General features: G+C 40.6%; 1 protein-coding gene across 1 annotated transcript; it reads right to left on the bottom strand.

The window, feature by feature from the left end:
* Positions 1-3,505: 3,505 nt before the first annotated feature.
* On the bottom strand, positions 3,506-22,997 carry LOC148870884 (uncharacterized). The gene is made up of 2 exons (XM_088970002.1): positions 22,557-22,997; positions 3,506-3,679 (listed from the first exon to the last, which is right to left on the bottom strand). The coding sequence occupies exons 1-2, from the start codon at positions 22,995-22,997 to the stop codon at positions 3,506-3,508; spliced, it is 615 nt and encodes a 204-aa protein (XP_088826128.1).
* Positions 22,998-23,504: the final 507 nt, after the last annotated feature.

The following is a 23,504-nucleotide window of genomic DNA, read 5'->3' as shown; positions in this document are numbered from 1 at the left end:
CCATGGTCTGCCCAAGATCGCCGGTCCAACCAACCCCTTGAGTCTCCTCAAGACACCAAACGACAAACCCCAATCAAAAGAGCCCATGTTGCATCCCAACCGAGCACTCCACTCTTCGACTTCGGAACTAGGGGAGTGGTGTTCGGATTCCAAAATTTTGAGTGCAAGTTCCTCAGCCGAAGAACAAAAAGCCCTTTTGCGACGCAGCATAACCGAGCATTAGAGGAGCCCAAACTTCGAAGCCCAACTTAGTTCCTCGACACCGGACCATGGTAAACGACCATGCAATGCCTTGACCAAGCACTTATCTCCTTGACACTGGAACTGAGGGAGTGGTGTTCGGATTCCAAAATTAGAATTCTCGAAGTTCCGTAGCTGACGATCAAAGAACTCCTCGGCCACAACCCACATTACGCAGATGACAAGTTCTACCAAGCGCCGAGGAATATGAAGCAGACAAAACGTTCAACCAGGACTTCAACTTGGAGTTCCTCAACCGAGAAACAAAGCACCCTATCGTGCTACACCTCATCCGACCACTTCATTCCTCGACTTCAGAACTGGGGGAGTGGTGTTCGGGTCATGGTTAAGCTGGCCTTAGATGACATGTGGCTGCCCAGTCATCCCCAACTACGTCAGCGTGGCCCAGCCAACTCCGTGGCATACATCGACTCCGTGGTCGTAGCTGTGCTATGCTATTATCGTAACCCCTCATCTTATCCTCTCAGCCATGTTAGCTACACGTCACACGGATAAACACGACCAAGGATAGGAGGAGGAAGGAGGAAAACTCCATTGGGGAATAGGACTATATCCCAAAGACCTCGGCGGTTAACCTCATCCTAGCAACCCTAGAAGCCTAATCTGACCAAGACACGGACCTTCAGCTATAAAAAAGTATCTCCCACTCAAGGTAAAGGATTCCAACTTCAAGCACCCATACTGTTACTTTCTTAATCACCTTCTACTAACTTGAGTGTCAGAGTATCTACCCGAGGATAACTCCTCGGGCCTCTGAGGTACTTTCTTAATCACAACTCTTGAAGCATGGCTCTGCCCTACCACCTCGGCCCCGCCTTGTTGGCAAGGACTATTTGACTGCCTTTCTTGGTTCGTGCACCACCTCGGATCGAGCAGCATCAGAATCTACAACTCAAACTATAAGAATGGATAAAAATATGATTGTATTGCCATTGATTTGTGCAATTCTTTTGTTGAATCTAATTTGTGAAAATTTTATCCCATTTGATAGTTAAACCCGCACATACATACTAGATGCTCGAAGATATTGAAATCCCCTTTATCTCTGTGTGTTTTTGTTATTTAAGTAAAGAAAGAGAAAGAGTTAGCTTAGATTGTGGTTTTTGCCGCTATCATCTTTGTGTTAATTAAGTTAGCTTGGATGCCGAAAAGACTTGCGGCCAATCAACCAGTATAATAAAAGAGGTTATCACACAGCCGAATTTGGTTGATTAGTTGTAAGTTTTTGTGTATTATAGTCAAACCCTAGTTAGGGTTTAAAAACATTAGCAGGTGAACTATCATCCGAATGAACAATTTAATTGTTCTCCCTCTCGCCACTATTTCAGTGCCACCAACCCTTTCACATCCATTCTTGAACCCTACAGAGTGGATTTGCCTCTGTGGGGAGCCGTCTCTAGTGAGATTGAGGGTTGGAGAGAACTAATAAAAAGAGGGATAACTCTTTTTGCCATCAAAACGAATATTTTCTTCACCACAGAGTGGAGCTTCTGGGTTTTCATTGGCAGATTGGTAGGAGGTGTCAGTGGCTCTCTTGAAGAAGACAATGAAGGAGGAGAACGAGGGAGAGGGAGAGGGATGAAGAATAAAATTGGGTTTTAAAAAAATATATATCACGTGTGACGAAATATTAACGGATGCTAACGATAAGGGTAGAGCTAGCCAATTGTTAGAAACAATAAGGGTAACATTAGACAAGAGTCAAACAATAAAGGTATACTTAGTCAATTAGCTAAACTATAAGGATAGTTTAAGAAATTTACACTTTTTTTTTCCTTCTCCTTTTCTAATTGGGAAAAAAGTTTTTTTTGTTGTTGTATATTAGCATTGCGCAAATAAAATAGATTACTCAAAAATTATTTACCGCCGATTTTATTGATGAAAAAGATCTCATAAAGTCAATGATTTTCTGTAGGTGCGTCAGTATTGAATCGCATGAACTCCCGATCATTTGAATCATTTTGAATTCAAAACACACGCATGGTCCCATTTTGACACTTAACCATGTTTTTTTATAACAGACATGGAAACGGACTCGTTTTTCTCTTTAATGTCATGTTTGGCATCAATGATGATTCCTCCTTGTTGATTATCCAGAAAGATGTGATATCTGAAAAAATTGTAAGAATACTTGGTTTATCTCACATAGTGCATCTTACACTAACCTCACAAACACATCCTATTATGTATTGGGAACATCTCCCATGAATAATAATACATTAAGTACATGAGATGTTCCCCAATACATGGTGAGATGTGCTTATGAGGTTGGTTTGAGGTGCATTGTGTGAAGAGTAGATCCGGACTCTTGATTCCCAAGGGTGACTATTTTTCTTTTGAATCAGCCTTACCATGGAGACATGCCAAATGTCATATTATCCTCAAAAAATCAAAATCACCTAAAAATAGGGGAATCACGGAAAATGTGATCCTCAAGATGGGCCGATTTCAGGTATCTTCTTTTTTGTTTGTCAATTTCCTAAAAATCGCATAAATCAACCAATCAAATAGATAAATTCATCAATTTCAAGACTTTTTTGTCGATTTCCCAAAAATCTCAAAAGTCAACGAACTAAACTGATTGAAAATCATTGATTCTTCTTTATCCCATGTGGCTCCAACATGGCGTCGCTTTTTTGGATGCCAAACATCACTTAAATGATGGATCAGCTGTTTAATCATCAAGGGCGAGGTTAAACAGGTTGTTACAAAAAAAGAAAGATTGAATGGGTTAACCTATACTATAATAATTACATAATAAATATGAAAATAAAAATATAATAAGTTAATAAGAAATAAGCTATCATATTTTTAATATTATGTATTCACAGGGGTGGAGCCAGAAAAATTTTTATAAGAGGGGCCAAAACCTAAATGAAGTATGGATGGACTCATAGGGGGTCAAAACCAAATGTGCACTTTTTGTAATAACAGTGAGGAGACAACCTTCTACCTATTTTTGCAATGCACCTTGGCCAGAGCAATTAGGTGTGAAGCCCAAATAAAGTTGAATCCGACCACAATATCAGAAAATCAACCCCACTCCATCATCACTAGGTGAGCAGCAAGTGCTCTTGTATCTTAGCAAGTTCAGTATTATAAGTTACTTCATATGGAAAACAAGGAATAAAAAGCATATTTGAAAATAGACAAGCAGATCCATATCATGTCACAGTCTGCATCTCACTTCCCTCTCACACATATCATCCAGCCTATGCAAAGCCGCCACACTACCTCATCTCCATCACCACAGATCATGCCAACCTTGCATGTCGATGGCTCCTTTGATCCTGACACAGGCTATGCAAGACGAGGGATCATCATCCAACATGCGCAGCGCCAACTCTACATTGCACAAGGCAAGCCTTACTGGGCCATCAACAGTTACGATGCCGAAACCAGAGCTCTCCAAGGATGACTGCACGCAGCACAATCATATGGTATTGACCATCTTTTGGTATTTTCAAACAGTACAGCCTTAATGGAGTTTGCTACTATAGATAATCCGATCCAATGGACTGATCATCTCCACAAAAGCCATTTACAAAGACTAATCTCATCTTTTGATGTTATTCAGTTTGTACATATAAGTAGAAACAACAATCAAGCGGCACATTTTTTTGCATACATCTCATGTAAGGGCCGCATATCACTGCTATGTTCCCCTTATGTAAGACTATTCTAACTAATACAAGGCTGCTATTTTTTGCAAAAAAAAAAAAAAAAAAAGCCATACATTGGGAACGTCTCTTAATGACAAATACGGTAGATGTTCACTCAATTTCTCTCCACTCAAATAATCAAATGTATGCACATACATATTTCTTAACATGAAAAAAAGAAAATTATGAGGTGCATTATCAAGCAATTGGTGGTAAGGGAGACCAATACACCTACCATCATGAGTAGGTGCGCATTTATCTTTCACGGTCATGTTTGCGAGTGCTTATTTGGGCGGGAACCACACCATTAAGCACTTAATGGTGTTTGGGAAATAAACCTGAAATAAGTGCTTATTTTAAAAATAACGATTTATTTTTTAAGCCCAAATTTCTGGCTCTTATAAGTGTTCATACAATAAGCACTTACTCAAATTTTTACTTCCAAAATTATCCACGGTAAATTTTTAGAATACCTATTATATCCTTTTACAAAAGCAACTTTATAAACACACATTTATGAAAGTAATTTTATGGAAAGTACTTTGAGGAAATTACTTTTATGAAATCACTTTTAGGAAGGTACTTTTATAGAAGCACTTTTACAAAAACACAATAAAAGCACTTTTATAAAAGTAATTTTATGAAAGTACTTTAATCAAATTACTTTTATGAAAGCACTTGTATCAAAGTACTTTTATTCATTCACTTTGGATTTGATGTTTTGAAAATTTGAAAGAAAATGAAGGACAAAAGAGTCACAATTGCTTATTTAAGTGCTTATTGGAGAAAAAGACCACCAAACGTCCAAGATGAAATAAGTGTTTTTTTTTTAATAACACTTGAAAAAGCCAAGTACCAAATGCAAATAAGTGTTTATTTGAATAAACACTTGTTTTTAAGCACTATTTTTAGCATAAGCACTCCCAAACATAGCCTTGTTGGATTTTAATCTCATAAGAGATTAAATCCAATGGGTTTGATTGGTCAATCACATGAGAAATTGCACCTGTACACTTGTTTGAAAAAATCAGTTTTTCTCTTACAAAAACCCAGTTTTGAACTTGTCCCACATTGGAAAATTATAAGTTTGTTTTCAATATTTCAATAGGAGCTGATTTACACTCCTTAGAATTAGTAGAGAGCATGGGGATTTGATACCGCGCAACGCGCGTGCACGCGTGTGTGTGGCGCAATGAGGCGCACTTTGCTCGCACTTTGCGCGCACCCGCGTGGCTTGCGATGGGCGGCTCTAGTTTTGGTACGTTGGTGACCATTGATCACCATTGATGAGATCAACGGTCACGATTCGATCGGGTGTGATCAAGAGGCACAATTCAAAGTTAACAGTCACCAACTGTTAACAATTTTTTAAAAAGTCACAATGGTTGAAATTGTGACTGTTCAATGTGCCTTCTCTAAACCAGCACCTACCTTTTCCTCATACCTCTTCACAAGTTATTTAAGGAGCATGAATTAGACTCCAAAAACACAATTTCGAAATTCACTATCTCTCTCTCTCTCAGTCCGGTCTGCTACAGTCTCACAGAAGGTTTCTTTGGAGACTCTTCAACTTTGCTTGTTGCAGATTCTCGCCCAAGGCTCTGTTGTATCCTGGGAACGAATTTGCCTGTAACTCAACAGCAAATTCAGTAAAACTGAGTGGGGGCAAATAACGTTCTAAAGACAGTGTCTTTAGATGCGCCTCAGAGCTTCTCCTCCAAAGTTATAGTGACCCCATCTAAACCAACAATATAATAGAATGCATTTACTTACATTAAAAGGATATCTAAATGTTTAATTTGTGCCCCAAGAGCACTGATAATGCAAGGTTGAAAGTATGCATCCGTTTTCCAAGATTGAAAGATGAAACAATTCTAATCCATGACTATCACCCCTTTGAAGCACGCTACACACAACTTCAGATATTGTGCATGTTGATACTTTGAACCATGTACCTAAGCATAATTTTGAGAATCTTGACAGAGAGAGAAATCACTGCCAATTACTTTGAACCATGGCAGTTTTTGAATTGTTAGAAATTGTTATGTTCCGTGGCCGACTTAACTTGCTAGATGCTACCTTTCTTAAACCCTTTTTACACTTTGATTTACATCATATAAAGTGAGAGAATAGTATTCAGAATTTAAAAACATTCAAAACTTTGGCTGAGAGGCTGTTGGATAATAGATGAAGTGGCTTAATTTTAAAGGTCATTGCTTTGTCTTTCTTTAATGAACTTCTAAAAGAGTTTTTTTCTTAGAATTCGGATTCAGTCCTCACGAAACTGTACTTACACCATATTTACAGCCATTTGCAATGGTGTATTGAGAATATTTTCGTACTCGTATGTTTTTATTCTCAATGCACAATTGTAATTGGCTATGAATATGGTGTGAACACCATTTTGTGAGGACTGATTCCGATCTCTTCTTTTCAGGCTTCATGTGGCTACATAGCAAGAATAGTCCATCTTACCCCTAACCCATCACCCCCAACCATTTCATTACCCCTAACCCATCACCCCCAACCATTTCACTATGATTCAATCCCAAGTCTACAACCGGTTAGAGTCCTTAACAAATGAAATAATTGACACCAAGTTCTCAAGGAAGTTGTTGGCTAGCTAAAGTTAGATTCTATCTTCAAATAATTTATTTATTTATTTATTTTATCCACAAAATGACAAATCAATAAACCTTCCAGTTCAGAAGGGGGGAGTGCGCCTAGTTGACATTTCCCACAAATGTTAAAAGGGAAAACTTTGGGTGGTTGGAAGCTTCCTGCAGCACATGTCAGGTTATTCCATTCATTTCATTGCAGTCTTTTTGACAAAAGTAATAATGGTTGTAAATACCATTTTATCCCACATTCATAACTCACACCTCAATTTTTCCAACCGCCGTTGATCCGGACGATCAGGGCATTCGGCACGAGAACCATTCAAGCAACTGTTTCCCTTTCATCCTCAACCTGATCTTTAGTTAAAATTTGTTGATTTATTTAATGACTTTTTGACCTATTCAATAGATTTTTGGCCTTTTTTATTTTAAATATTTTTTTTATTTGTTATTTTTTAGTTGGAATGGATTATTTCAAATCGGATGGTTGAATTGTCAACACAAATACTGGTGATCAGAACAATTTTGGTTTTGGGTCGGTTTTTTACTTTATTTCATTATAACATCATGAATAAACACATTTAATCCCAATAGTATTTGCCTATTTGGATAGGAAATGCGCCCTCTTGATACTAAGTGTGGGTGTGCCATGGCGTATAATATTATCATTGGTTCCACAACCCAGTGAACAACTATTGTGTCCGGCTAATCTTTATTCGTGCCATAAATGTATCACAAACCCAAACAAAATAATGAATGATGAGATATGCTGAATTTGTGCACATCTTTCATGAGTGCAAAGGCTGTTTGAACATTTTTAATAGGTAAAAAACAAAAACCTCCCCTGAAGTTTTTGACGATAAAAAACTTCCCTTTTAATTTCACTTTAACAAAAACCTCCCCTAGACTTTAAAATATCAACAAATACTTCCCTTCCATCACTAACCCAGATGGAAAATGTAAGACGGACGCATCAAAATTTTCCAAATACTCATTTTAGCCATTTTTCTTTTTTCTTCCTACTCTTTCTTTGCCATTCTCTTCCTCTTCTTTCAATCCCTCATCAATGAAACTCCTTTGACTCATTTAGCGTATGTTTGGCATCGTTGTTGTCGTTGCTTCAGAAAACCATGTCACATCAGCATCATATTAGAAAAAATGGTGCTTAAGGAAACGGGCATTTGTTTGAAATCATTTTTCCATAAAAATAGTGCTCCAAGCCACACCTTGAAAATCGGAAGGCATGGATTGGAGCAACGCCAAATTTGGAGTTTCTTGGAGCTGCAACTCATTGCTGCCAATAAGGATGTGAGGTGGCAATGATGTGGCACTAGATAATGGGTACTAGTGCTGAAAACGTTTCCTAAAGCATTGGTACTAAACAAAAAAAAAATTGTTATTGCTCTAGAAAATGTCCTACTTGGCAGCAGCGATTCCAAACAAAAAAAGACATCCTTTTCTGAGAAAATTGTGTTGTATCTACAACATCGATGCCAAACATATACCTAGTTGGCTCGTGTTACTCTATTTCTTTAATCCATTATTATTCTCAGTAGCTATTCTCTTCAGTAGCAAGGAAGAGAAATTTACTGGAGGGATTAAAAAATAAAAAATAAAAGTAGCCCAAGATCTATACACCTTCATAGTTTACACCAAACGGAGAAAGAGTAGCAGCGGACCCATCCATCCATGCCAGGGCTACTAATCCAACTCCCCAGAAAACTAAATTCCTTTCCATGCTCTTAGCATTGAGATCAATACTAGGACTGTTCACGGGTCGGGTTGGGTCGGTTTAATAGTGTTTTTTCAACCGACCCAACCTAAATGGGTTACCTATACACCAACCAAAACAGACCCTCTATTAAGTAAATCCAATCTGATCGGTTTGAGTCGTTTTGGGTTTCAACCAACCCCAAGCTTGCACAATGCACATGAAGTCAAAGTGCTAATATTATATATAATATTTCAAAATATATTTTCTGGAAATATATATTTAAAACCAAAACATATAGACAAATATATCAAAATATATATTTTCTAATTTCTAGAAATATATATCTGACATATTTCAGAATATATCTTTTTTCAGATATATATTTATTATTTAAAACTAAAATATCTATATTTAATAGATATTTTTTCACATAACTTGGTTTGGTTTCGGTTTTCACATATAAAAGCTGAAACCAAACAGAATTATCAGTTTGTTCATCTTTGCAACCCGAAACTGACCGATAGTGAAGAAAAACGGCCAACTCGGATTGGATTGGGCCAAATTAATTGATTTGATTGGTTTAGATTTATTTGTGAACAGCCCTAATCGATGAACTCACACTTTTCTCAGAACTAGAACTGACATGGAAAAACGACCAAAACCAAGTAAAAAAGCCATATCACCTGAAATTAGATCCATAGAACAACCATAACATCATCAAAAAGTGAACAAGCGCCATGAAAGAACTCTTAATCCGAACCCAGGTGGAAAACCCACATTTCTATAAAAGGAAAATATCCTCTTTGCATTTTTTCTTCAAACGAGTTCTATAGCATCCTATCGCGGTCGACACCCTTGTGGCAGAACCTTACTCGCATAAGAATTCATAACCGGGATAAAATTCACTCTCAAAACCACCATTTCAGTAGGGAGAACACAAAAAGAAAAATAACTCTCCCAAATACTACCATAAACAACTCCAAATCAGAGCAAGATGCCAAAAACATGGTCCCATGAAATTCCGAGCTCAAATAGGAGAATCGAGTAAGAAATATTGATTGTAATCAAACTCCTCAGGTTCATCTTGAAGGAATACAAATACAAATACGTAGAAAATAATATAAAATGTAAGGTTTTGCACTCTACATATTTGTATTTATACTCCTCAAATTGAGCCTTAGTCTCAGCACCATTTTAATAGAAACAAAGCAGAAAAGAAAGAGAATTTTTTAGAGAGAATGAAAGTAGCAACCAAGCAAGCAAACACTCATCATCTGTAAAATTCTGAAATCCTAGAGATTGGAAAACACTGGATTTGATTTCTATCCATTTTAAATGATCCCCACATATTCCATGTGGGTATATTGTTGGTGGGTTCTGATGAAGGGTGATTTGGCCCGACCACATAGACAGACGATGCGTGTACGTGACTCAACACAGACGATGGTGTTATTTATCAAAATTCATGGATGAATTTTGATTGATCAAAACTGTTTTCACACCATATCTTTTCTGCATCATACATTTTCCCATTATTGAGAGATTAAAAGAGGAGGAAGAAAACGGCAAGGGATATTGAAACTTCCTCTACAGTATTTTATAATATTTTAAATGTTGCTCTAAGGGTAATTTCGTAAATGTAAACGTTTTCTGTCGAGTCAATGATGGAAGAGGGTTTTGTATTTTACCCTTTTTTAATTGCTAATTGGTTATTGTTATTGGCTCGTGCAATCTAGTTTGTCTTCAACACTGGAAGTAGACTACAACATAGGCAAACAAGGGAATCACATCATTCACACCTACTAGATCAGGTTGAACAGTACAGTATGTGCTGGGGTTATCCAGATTCCCAATAGCAGGCTAAGAGGGGAAATAGTTAGGGCCCGTTTGTAAGGGTTTCAGCATTCACTGAGTTGCTTTGACTGAACTGAGTCTAAGATAATTTTACTAGACCAAATGCTTAATAAAGAGTCTTAGTCATTAAAGATAAGACCCCAAAATCTCAATGCATCTTTTCATCTATTGAGTTATTGAAAGATCTATTTAGAAAGACTCCTCAAACAGTGCCTAAATGATAAATACAATAGGTGGATGAATTTCTTTGGCACCCAATAAGTAGGTTTACCAATAGGTGAAAAACCTTTACAAACAGGTAGTCCAAACTCTTTAGAATTGGATTTGGATCCCTCAACGGTCGAAATGGCAATAGGGCATGGTGGGGTCGAGTTTTGCATGTCTTGTCCCCGACCTTGCACTCAATTTCCCTGCCCTGAACCCCACAAGGACTAGAAACCTCAACCCCATCCCTGTCCCCGTTGGGATGGGGATCCCTAAATTTGCCTCCCCTTACCCCAGTCATTCCTAGTTGCATACTTGCATTTTATTGTTTTTTTTTAAACCTACTTAATTTATATTATATTATATTATATAACTTGATATAGTGGAGGCTGGGGCGGGGCGGGGTGGACAAATAACATTCCTGCCTCGTCTCCGATCCCAAGAGTTTTGGGTATCTTTGGAGCCTGCCCCGAACCTCACTCAGTGGTCGACGCTCGGAAGGAGTACAAATATAAATATGTAAAATGCAAATCCTTATATTTTATATTATTTTATTGTACTGCACATATTTGTATTTATACTCTTTCCAAACTAAGTCCAAAGAACCTGCCCTAATCGGGGCGATCCGATCCCCAGAGTTTTGGGTATCTTTGGAGCCTGCCCTAAACCCCACTCAGTGGTCAACACTCGGAAGGAGTACAAATATAAATATGTAAAGTGCAAATTCTTGTATTTTATATTATTTTATTGTACTACACATATTTGTAGTACAAAGGCAAATTGCCCTAATCGGGCGAGGCCCCATAAGGACAAAGGCAAATTGCTATCTTTACTCGGCAGACAATCACAAATGAGATGATATGCCATGTTCATCCCAGAAGTAGCATCACTAGTTACTATAACCAACTTCACTTCGTGAGAGGAAAATGACTTCTCTTATGAAGTGGGAGGAATGGTATGACCTCTCTTATGAAGTGAAAATGATGTAACCTTTGAACAAACACCAAACTATAACCAACGATAACTCTTTCATCAGAAGAGAAAATTTTAATGTAAAATGAATCAGATTCTTGGAAAGGATGCAACTTGGTTGGGCTCGAGTAGGGCTTTTGTCATTTGAATGATTTCAGTGCAAAATGTTAATTCAGGCCAATCCAAGTTGCACCCTTAGTTCCCCAAAAAACTATGTAGATAATAAATGGGACTCCAGCTGCAATAGGCTGGTATTGATGTGTAATTGAACGATGGATCGATAATGTATTTATTCCTAATCTATTCTTAGTGCTTTAACACATCGTCTCAATGAAAATCTTTGCTAAAGAAATAAAAGGTTTTCTCTCATTTTCTGTAAAATCGGATTTAATCTTCACAAGATCATGCTCACACATTTCTCACAATGCTTTTGCAGCTTTGCTTTCTATGAAAAAAAGCATTCAAATACGGAAATATGCCTAATGAACAGCCGTAAAAAACTATGAACATGGTCTTCTGAGGACTGAATCAGATCTCATTTTTTTGCCCCGTAGATATTAAGTGGCTCGCTTAATATTGTGCTAAATGTGCAGGTCATCGAATGCAATATATCTAAACTTCTTAGTAGATATACAAATAAGATTCTATTTATTAAACTGTTTTAGCAAATTAGTTTGAGAGAGATGGAATTTTGGTGAAATCCAAATAGCCCATGGACAATTAATGCTGAGAAACTTAATACCCCAACATAAATAATTAGAAGATCGTAATAAGTAGGGGTGAGCATTAATTCGGTTAAACCGAACCAAAAAGTTTGGTTTCGGTTGATTCAGTTATTGAATATTTCGGTTTTTAGAATTACAAATTTGGTTAATCGAATAAGTTGAATAAATCAAACTTTAGTATATAATATGTAACATATAATATATTATATTTATATTTTAATATATTAATATAATGAAATTTGATTTTATAATATAATATATATTATATGTTATAATATATAGAATGTAGAATATATTATTAAAATTCGGTTTTCATCGAAAACCAAATCAAAAATTTCGGTTTCGATTATTTCAGTTTTTTCCAAATTTGGTTTCAGTTCGATTTTTATTTTTTTCAATTTGGTTTTTAAAATTTTGGTTTACTCGATTCGGTTTTTAACCAAATAAACCGAATGCTCACCCCTACTTATAAGGGATCATTAACCAATTATATCAACCTGTTTTCAATTAGACTTATTAATGGATCAGGCTTAGATTGAGTGTTTTGCTAAATTTTGAATGGTCCTAGTCCAAAGCCCAAACCCAAAACAGTACAAAATGTTCATGGCCCACAATCCCGCTTGTCAACAGGTCTCTTCAGCTCTTCCAATTTTATTACAATGATACCCCCCTACAAAAATAAAGAAAGGAAATTTTCACTTTAGTACCCTGAACTTTGGGGGTAGTGTTAAGTTAGTAAACAAACTTTCAAACGTGTCACTACAGTACCTGAACTTTCAATAAGTGTCAGGTTGGTCTCTATCGTTAATCGACCATCAATTATCTGTTAAAAATGTCAAAACTATCCTTCAAAAGAAAACACTGTTCATTATCTTCTACCTTGAGAAAGTAGCATGGCAATTGGCACCTTGGAATGGCTAAATCTCAAAAAACTACCAAATAATAATAATAATAATAATAATAAGATCACCCTAATCAGACATTGAAGTGCAAAGTTATGGCCCTAACCCATGACCTGATGGCAAGGTCAAATGGGTCAACAATTGAACCACCAAGGTCAGGTAGTTTTTTACTAGGTCAACATTTTTGACCAACTAATGGGTTTTAGTAGAACCAGACCCAAAAATCAAAGCCAGATGATGGTTCAACAACCAGGCCAGCAATTGAAAACATGGTTTAAAAATCAGACAAAAAATAAAACCATTTTAGCCATCAATTCCCAAATAAAATGGTCCGACTGCCTGATCCAATGCCAGATCAGACAGTTTTGGGGTCTAAAAGTAGACCCGGATCCATGACTGATTCTCGGATCGACCAGTCTGATCATCAAGTCCGGTCCAGTTTTTTCTACTACTAACTAGGGCTGGAAAATGTCATGTACCAGGGTAACGATTTACCAGTTGACGTCTTTACCTAATTTGCCACAACATCCTCTTCCATTAAGTCAACTTTCATCTAATAATCCATGCCATGCGATAAAGACAAGTATCCTTGATTTGTCTTATTCCCATGCGGTAATTTCTGGTGTCATTTTTATATGCGCAGGTGTCAAAAAATATGAAAATTTTCACTAACTGCCTACTCAGTGTGTGCCGACCCAGTGTGGACCACTTAATCTGACAAGGCTGAGAAAGGGACACGCAGATAACGTGGCAGAGACGTAGCCTCATGGTATAACTGTGCCACGGAGGAAAGGAATTGAAAGATCCATTTGGGCTGCCACCTCACCTGTCGCATACAAAAAATCATGATTTTCAAAACCGGACCAGACCGGTTGGTCAGACCAGAAAACTGAGAACTGATTAGATGACCGGTTCTGTTTCCCAAAAACCTAGGTTTTCCTCAAAAATCGTTGATTTTGATTAGAGAACTGCTGAATTGGGCGATTAATCATTTGAATGGTTTTGACTTTTTTTTTTTTTTGTCAAAATGAGCTAAATGGCCAGACCGTTCAATCCAGTAACCAGACCCCTGATCTGTTTCAGTCTTCGAATTGATTTAGAAAACCATACAAAAAATTACATTGTTAAAAAGGCTCTAAGATCGTCTCAAACATTATGTGGAACATGTGGAAACGAGTTCAGATCATCTGTTCATATTTATTGTAGCCACACATGGAGAACATCTGATGTTCCCAATTCAGGGGGTAGTGTATTGTAGATAGGTGTGGGCAGGAGATCCGGAGTCTGTGGAACCACAGTTGTTTCGTCCGGCTGTATGGATTTTACTTCACGTGTTGAAATGTTAACTACCATTTCGTAAATTCGTAAATGGCGGCAGATTGGCAGATGAACTGCACTGTAATAATGGTAGAAATGCATCCAACAGATCAAATCCATTTAAGTAGACTGTGAGTCACATTAATTGGAAAGGAGTTGTGATTAAATCATAGAATTTGATTACGCTATTCTCCTTGAGAAAAATAGACTATAGCGCCCCATTTTCTTATTATCAAGGTTTAAAATTGCGATACATATTGGGGTTTTAGTGATACGCCCATATAGGATTGTATCAGAGTGTGACCTGGTTCAGGGGTAGACCAGCCTTAGATTGACCCCTCTGAACCAGTTTCAAAGAGAAAAAGGGTGGGCAATTTTCAATATAGGCCGATATGTCGGTAGGGGCAGGGGCTTATTTAATTTATTTTTTATTAATTCTATTAGAATATTATATATATATATATATATATTTAGATTTGCTTAAATTATTTTTTATTATCTTTAATTTTTTTACAATTTTATTATATTTATTTATATTATTTTTTATTATGTTTAACTATTCTACAATGCCTTATTTGTATAAATTAATTTTAAAATTTCTTTTGATTATTCTAAAATGTGACTTATGTATAACATACACATTGAAAATGTATTGATGCCTAATCAATGGTACCGATATAAATCTATATTGTACATGTGACACATAAAACATTTAGGGTAACTTCACATGCCGATTAGTTTTTTTTCATAACCCCATTTTTACCCTTCTTCTCCCTTCCTCTTTCCTCTCCTGTTGTCCTTTTCTTCCCCATAAGCAACAGCATGCCCCCCCCCCCTCTCTCTCTTCCCTACATCATGCACTCCAAGAATTAAAAAGGAAATGGAAAGACATCAATTTTTAATTTTTTATAAGGGGCATTCATAAGTAATATTCAAAATATCGATACGCCAGCGTTTCAGGTAATATCCATAGTTTTTTTTTTTTTTCAAATCCAGTTCAGAGGGATCAGCTTAAGGTCTATCCACCCCCTGAATCGATCAAAACCCCAATACGCCCTCTATAAGGGCAATATCGAAAAGCTCCCAATAGAATATGTCTCAGCGGATATATATCAATATTTGAACCTTGTTCGTAAGAAATTAATTACAAAATTTTGTAAGAATTTTTACAAGGAAAAAATAGGGGCAAACAAAGAGTAATTCAATCACGGAGGAAAACATCATAATCACTATACCAAAAGGAGAAAAAAAAAAGGTCATCATTAACAACCACGTCCCTAAAATAAAAACTCCAAATGTACCACTGTTTGGTGGTGTTTACAAATTACAAGAGTAAAGAAACAAAATGAACAAAATGATAAAAGGGAGGAAGAAGAAAACAACCATTACAACTCTGAAACACCACCCATGTCAGTTGTCTGTGGATGGTGTTTAGGCAGAGAGGAGATGAAAATAGAAAAGAAAAATCAAAGAAATATATAGCAAATAACTCTTTTTCTGAAGCGAGAATGTTGGTTGAATTTGGAACAGAAGATGGCCCCCTTAATGAAATGGCCGTTCTGAAATCGTCTACATGGTTGTTCCTCTTAATAAATAAAAATATAAAAAAAAATAACAAAAAAAAAGGTATTAAACTGGAGCCTACATTATCACCCAACGCCCGACCTAACCTAACCATCCAATAAAAGCTTTATCACCTCCCATCAACCATCCTTGAGATTCGAGAGGTATACACAACGTTTGAGTAATTGAACTTGAAAAGTAGGCTCCGTTTGGTTTCTGGGAAGGTTTGGGTGGAATGGGAAAATATAAAAATTTAACTTTTCTGTGTTTGATTTTATTTGGATGGGATGGGATGGAATGGGAAAGTATTGTTCACCTTCTTCTTTCGTTCGTCCGTCCTTAGGAACTTCATGAACAGATGCACAACTTTAGGAACTTTACAAATAGAGCCACGACTTTAGGAACTTCACGAACAAAGGCGACTCTCGCCAGGAGTTTCACTGACTCTCGCCAAGAACTTTACGAACAGAGGCAACTTTCACCAGGAGCTTCGCCAGGAACTTCACGAATAGAGGCGACTTTCACCAGGAGCTTCACCAGGAACTTCATGAACAGAGGCGACACTCGCTAGGAGCTTCGCCAAGAACTTCACGAATAGAGGCTACTCCCGTTGAGCCCATCATAGTCTGAAGAGGAAGAAGAGAGAAGATGGAGGGAGAAGAGAGAAGAGGAGGAAGATGGAGTTGCATTGAGAAAGGGAGACAGGAACAGAGAGAAGAGGAAGATGAACCCAGGGATAGAGACGGACTATCATCTGTTCGTCGTCGCTGAGAAAGGGAGAAATGAAGGAAGACGAAGTCACACTATTTCTCTCCTTCATCTTCGTTGTCGCTGGTTTGTTTTTCTTGGCCTTCTCTCCTCTGTTCATCGTGATGGTAAGTGGTAACAATGATTAAATCACTTTTTCCACCGGGGTTGCACTGTTTTGGTGCAACCCCGATTCCATGATTTTGGGATCTGCCATCCCACGTCTTTTCCATTCCATCCCTCTTTTTCTCTCAAACCAAATAAGAGAAAAGGGAATATTTTTGGAATATTTTTTTTTTCTCATCTCCATCCCACAAACCAAACGAGCCTTAATGGAGATTAGTAAGAAACAGGAATTATGATCAGAAACATAGCCACATAACACCCATTCAAGAGCCAAATTAAAACGGGAAAAAGGGAGGGAAAGACGACTACCAATCATTTACTTCCGGATAACAAGAATTGACTTCTCAGATCTCTCTAATGGCAAAAAAACAAAAGTTACGAAAACAAAAAATAGAAAAGAATCTCCTCAAATCCCCCAAACATAGAAAGAAGGTAAAAGTTGAAGTTCGGGGGATTGGAAACCCTCTCTCAGAGTATCTAACATGTTATTGCCTGGTGCTTTTGTCCAAGTTTTTCGAATCAGAACCACAACCGAACAACAATAATGGCCATTACAAAGAAAAATGTTGGACTTCGAGCACTACATCCACAGACGAACCCTATCAGTTTTGCCCCCATTTCTTTTCTTTTCTTTCTTATTTATTCTGATTTTAAGACTGAAAACAAGAAAATCATGGCCATTCGGCTCTGGAGATGGAGCATTGGGTGATTTCGGTAATTTCAGAAAAAAATCGAGGCTGAGGAAAAAACAGAATGGAGGAAATGAATACTAACTAACCAGATAACCTCAGAAAATTGCTTGGATCTTAACAGCAACCCACACTTCCTTTCTTCTACCACAGCCCTTCCTTTCTTCCCCATTCACAATCACTCACCGTCCAAGTACGAACATGAAACTCCTTCCCTGTATCATCCCTTCCTTTCTTCCCTGATGAAGCATAATCCGGCCGGTCTTATCTGTTAACGATCTTGTTTCTGAATGGAGCAACGGGGAGTCTGAAACGGAGAAGATGAGGGAATTCCGGGGGGAACCCGGTGAGATAGCTCCAAAGCTCAAGTTAGTACTCTCAAAGGCAAGATAAAGACCAGAAGACGCAAAGTTCACATACCTTGTTGTTGGGGGTAAGGGGCCTTTTATAACCACTTCGCGCACTCACTCCGAGGCCCCTATCAGGTCGGGTATGATTATCTCTGTTTCTGCCAGTTCGGGTGTCATCCTTTCTGCTGGGATAGAACCGCCACTGCTCCTTGTTGGAGCCGTCTCTGTAACTGGAGATGGCGGTGTCAGGTGGCGGTGGCAGCCCAAGTCAGTCAGGTGTGCCGCCCCTAGGTACGAACTTCCTCGGTGTCAGGCATGGTACGGTTTGTTCAGTTTGGCATCCTGGAGGCAAAGTGCTGCAGTGGTGAGCGAGTGAAGTCTTGAGTTCGGAGGTATGTCCTGTATTGCCATAGTGCAGGCCAGTTCGGTGAGGTGAGTCCCGAACTGCTATAAGGTAGGCAGTTCGGTGAGGCGTGTCCCAAACTGCTATAAGGCAGGCCAATTCGGTGAGGTGTGTCCCGAACTGCTATAAGGTAGGCCAGTTCGGTGAGGTGTCCCAAACTGCTGTAAGGCAGGCTAGTTCAGCGATGTGTGTTCCGAACTGCCATAGGGCAGGCCAATTCGAGTTTGACTTAGGGCCCAAGGGAGAGTTCGGGTTCCCAGTAGTGAGTTCGGACTGCTGGTAGGGATTTCGGACCGTTGGTTCCTCCCGTTGGTGCTCACGCCATAGGCGTGCTGTTGTGCCGACCCGTTGCCTTTGCCACGTGTTGCACGATTACGAGGTCGGGCCAAATCTTGCTTCATCATTCCCCATTCACAGCCACTCATCATTCACGTACGAACACGAAACTCTTTCCCTGTATGACCCCTTCCTTTCTTCCCTATTCACAGCCGCTAACCGTCCACGTATGAACACGAAACTCCTTCCCTGTACGACCCCTTCCTTTCTTTCCCATTCACAGTTGCTGGCACAACACGCTCCTTGTCCCTGAAAGATCTAACGAACTCACTTCTTCTCCTTCGCCGGCTTTCCCCCTGACGCACTGGCCCCGACCGGCGGCTCTACTTTCTTCCCCCTAACAGTCCTTGAAACCACTTGGCAGTCTTTCCCATTCTCATTATCTAAAATCCGCCAATGGTTTTGAGCATTGGTTTCTCTTTCGGATGTACAAAACTAAAGAACAAAAACAAGCATACTCACTCTTTTGTCACACGTACAGCATACTCACACGAACAAAAACCAGCCTTCATTCCACACGGTCTCACATGCTAACATTCCATTTCTTAAACGTAAGGAAGGCATTAGATTCTATTTTCCGAATGCTCAGACATCGACCATACACCTCCTAAATGCTTTAACTAAGGACTATTATCATCTACTCATTTCTTGCGCTTTTACAATAAATATTTGGAATTAGAATTTTATGTTGTTTAAGTACAAGTAGAACCTGACTCATGAAGTAAATTTGCTTTTTGATCCATCTTTTTTTTGTTGGTCAAAGAAGAGAGGGAAAGTAATGTGGAAATGTATTAGTGCAGCCCTCTTATGGACCATTTGAGAGGAAAATTTTGCCAGAATTTTTCAGGAGAAGGTGAAGCATTGTTGAAATAAAGAATTGTACACTGACAAGGGCAATCCTTTGGCTAAAAACTACTGTTCTCTTTGCGGATTATGATGTAGCGCGATCCAGTCACTCCTAACTGGAACTCACATGGCTCCTAGAAGGTACCTGAGATGAGGAAGAAGAAGAATCCCTGTGAGTTTACCCGATGCGGACACTCCGATGCTTAAGTTAGTACTAAGGAGGAGAAGCAAGAAGGAGATGAAGGCTATGAGTGCAGATAGCGCATTCTCACTATACTTGAGAGATTAGAGGTCTTAAGAAAAAGTTTCTCTTCTGCCCTAATGGATTTTATAGGGACACTCACATCAGGTCGGGCATAACCGCCACTGGGCTCCTGCCACAGCCATTACCTGTCAGGGCTGTGGAGGTGGCCGTTGGTGAGTGACACGTTTCCAAAGTGGCAGGCATGCCTTTGTCTGCTGAGAGACATGGACGCAAACTGCCGAAAGGACTAGGACTACGCCGTCAGTAAGGGATATGGCGCAGTCTGACCGTTACGGTCTGTCAGCCAGAAGCTTCCTAGAGAGCGCTCATGCGGATCACTCGCGAGCTATTTTGTAGCGAGCTTGGAACACTCCAGGATTACCCTTAGTGAAATTGGTCCTCGGAATGACTTGTCTGCTTGGGAGCTCGGACGAGCTAATAGCTTTAGCTCACAAGCTAAAGTTGCCTCGGAGTGTCTCTTCAAAGGTAGCTCGAGGAGCCTGGGGTTCGCGTCGCGGCGAAATCCTGTTGCAAGCTACAACGTAGCAAGCTGCTTTGCAGGCCCGTCACCTGGTCATACCAGGTTACAAGGCTGAGCTGTTGCTCGTGCTAATTCAGTGTCCATGTGTCACCGTTTCATAGGTGGGGTCAAATCACCCTCCATCAATTGCCCCCCACTCATTGGGCTAAGAGCACTACCTTAGCGCAGGGAGTTTGTGAAGCACGATGGACTGATTTGATTGAAATTCAAACTCGATTGACTGCCCACATTAATGCATTTGCGGGAATCAAGAGATTTTCTAACTTTCCTAACTTTTTGGATTCCAAAAACGTGCTGAGGTGGCTTTTACCTCCGAATGTCGTGCGGCCGCGATTACCTTAATTACGGAAGACGTGCCACCAATCACCTTCGATTTTCAGAAGGCGTGCTGTCAAGGCGCCTACGGGCCGTTGGATCTACTTTGATCTGGGCCGTCAATTTGAAAGGATGGAGGTTATAAATAGGGGGGCCTCCCAGGCTTCATTTTCTCCCACGCCATCTTGTTGTCTTTAGATTCTGAGGTCGCGCACTTCATCTAGTCTACCCTAATTCCTCAGTTTGCTTCGTTTCGTCTCTTTTGGTGAGTCCCAATCGCTGTCAGCCATGTCTGGGTACCCATACCACACCTACCACCGGGGCAATAGTCAGGACGATGCTGCTCCCTTGAGCTCGGGGGGAGACTAGGAGTAGATCTCGGAGGCTTGGGAGGCCTCCGGCGATGTAGCATCTACTTCTAGGGGGAGGGAGCCTGACACCTTTGGCCCTTCCTCCATGATAGCGGAGACTCAAGTCTCTAATCCGCTACTTTCGCCACCCTGAGGACTTGGTCTACAGCCTCCCTACTGGCAACTTCCCTTGGGAGCATGGTGCCAATGACATAGTAATCTTCCAGGAACAGCTCGAGGCTGGCTTGCGTCTCCCCTGCACCCCTTGTTAGTGGCGGTGCTAAATCACTTTAACCTCATCATTGACCAACTTCATCCCAACGCCATTCAAAATATGGTTGGGACTATATCTTTGTGTTACGAGTACTGTCTTCCTTTGGACCTTGATATTTTTGCCTCTATCCTTTGTATAAAAAATGCTGCTCCTAGGGTTCCTCCGGAGAGGCGCTTTTACTACCTCTCTCCCCGTCCCGGCTATAAGCTCTTGTACGAGTTGCCGAATAAGATTCCCACCTGGAAGCGGGATTACTTTGTGGTTGGAAACCCTGAGGGGTGGCCTTCCCAACTGCTTGGAGGGGCGCCATCTAGGACCCTGGGGCCGAGCTGGACTCCGAAACTCGGAAAACGATGCTGTCCAAGGCACAGGTAGGCTTCCTTTGCCCGGACTACTTGGCCGAGGAGAAGCTCGTGCAGACCGGCTTGAGCCCGGGTAGGTTGCCTTTTTAGGTCGTGTGGTTTCTGTAATGATGGCGTACTCATTCGCATGCACATATCTCATTCTGATTGGACTAACACTAATGCTCTTCTTGGCAACCATTATGTCTAGTGCCGATTCGCGTCGTCTTCTCTCGAGCAGCCAGAGGCGCCATGCAAAGAGGACGCGCCTCGACCGAACTCCCCCCTCAGGAGGTGCTGAGTTAGGGTCTGTCAAGCCGGTTTTATCCTCCCCGCCGCCCAAGATTCCGGCACCCCCTCCCGAAGGAACTAGTGGGGTTGACTTCGGAGGGGATGAGCTCCCTCATCAGGGGGAGGCTCCCCGTAACCCCCTCTAGCCATGCCCTTACCCCCAGTTCCCAGTGGGGAAATGGAAAGGGGTGAACGATTACCTCGTGGCTTGCCGGAGGAGCCGGAAAGTGATCACTAACGATGAGGTCACTCAGTGGGGGAATATGGAGCCCGGGGACCTCACCGCGTTTGCCTCTGCCCACTGCATGGTGGTAAGTGACCACCTCCCTTTTTTCTTCGAGGTATGATGTGCTCTCTTTATCTTTGCTAAGGCGATCTCAACACCCAAGTTATTAGAGTTACGTACCTGAAGTAGAACTCCTCGATAATTGTTGCCTCGAACTGTTCCTTAAACCATTCAAGGCATCTTTATGGTGCACGACAAAGTGATTACCATGTGTGCCCGAACTATACGCTCGTTGGTAATTCTCTAGTTTGATCATCGTACTAGAACAAGCTATGCTTGGCGGGGTTTAAGCCCGAACTGCTTACACTCCTCACTTGAAGTTCGCACATGTCATTAAGGTAACTGGGCCTGATTGCGCCGACATCGTGTTAGCCTGGCATTTTGGCCCTTAGGCGCTGGGAGTGACTTATAGTTCACTTTTAAAGTTTGTTCGTACCTCAAAGGCAATCGGGTTTTACTGCGTCGAGATCGTGTTAGCTCAGTATTTTGGCCCTTAGTTTTTGGGAGTGGCTCGTGGCCTGCTCGGTTGTTACAGATAGTATTGTCTTAAGTTGACAATATTCCATGCTCGAGGTACTTGTTTCCCTTCGAGGGTCTCGAGCTCATACGTTCCTACCCCGAGTACTCGTTTCACTCGGTAAGGTCCTTCCCAGTTAGACCAAAGCTTGCTAGCGCCGGGCTCAGGTACCATAACCTTTCGAAGAACCAAGTCGCCAATGCGGAGGTTTCGCTTCTTGACCTTGGCGTTATAGTACCGAGCTACTCTCTGATGGTAGGCTGTAGTCCTGATATACACAAAGTCCCTTACTTCGTCGAGTAGATCGAGGTTGGTACGGAGCTTGTCTTCATTCGTCTGATCAGTGTATGCTTCTAGTTGTAGCGTAGGCACCTCGATCTCTGCAAGGATCACTGCTTCGGTGCCGTAGGTGAGATTGAAATGTGTTTCTCCCTTGGCGGTCTTCTCCGTGGTTCGGTAAGCCCATAGGACGCTAGGTAACTCATCTACCCACAACCCTTTAGCCTGGTCCAGCCGTGCTTTCAGTTCGCGGAGGATGGCTCTGTTCATGACTTCTACCTGACCGTTTGCTTGAGGGTGCGCGACTAAAGTAAAATTCTGTCGAATTCTGATGTCTTGGCACTAAGTAAGCTATCATGGTTGGCTCGCAAGCTTCGTACTCGCCGGTGACCTAGTTGACCACGAGCTGGGAGTCGCTGCAGATAACGATGTGCTTTGCTTTTACTCTCTGGCTAGGGCCAGTCCAACTATCAACGCCTCGTACACCGCTTCATTGTTAGACGCCGTGAACTCGAAGCGTAGCACGTACTCTAGTTTCGTGCCACTTGGGCCGTGCAGAACTATTCCAGCTCCGGTGCCCTGTTGGTTCAAGGAGCCATCTACATGAAGGATCCAGGGCTCCTCAACCCATTTCGCACCCAGTCGAACTAGGAGAGATGCCACACTGGCTACTACCTCACGGGGTTTAGACTCGACCGGCCTGGGAGCTTCGGGCTCACCCGAGCTGGGAGCCTCGTGCTCAACCGGCCTGGGGACTTCGGAGTTGAACGTGCATTC

The sequence above is a fragment of the Nelumbo lutea genome, chromosome 2 (assembly GCF_056320005.1).
Source record: "Nelumbo lutea isolate HS-2025 chromosome 2, American lotus-T2T, whole genome shotgun sequence".
In the NCBI taxonomy this organism is placed as follows: domain Eukaryota; kingdom Viridiplantae; phylum Streptophyta; class Magnoliopsida; order Proteales; family Nelumbonaceae; genus Nelumbo; species Nelumbo lutea.
This window is presented reverse-complemented; position numbering and strand designations above follow the sequence as displayed.

Bases quoted from the DNA above. Each gene is read 5' to 3' on its own strand.
- LOC148870884 (XM_088970002.1), bottom strand. From the start codon at position 22,997: ATGAACAGAGCCATCCTCCGCGAACTGAAAGCACGGCTGGACCAGGCT. The intron at 3,680-22,556 runs GTACTCGGGGTA...TGCTGCGTGCAG, and splicing joins GACCTTACCGAGTGAAACGA to TCATCCTTGGAGAGCTCTGG.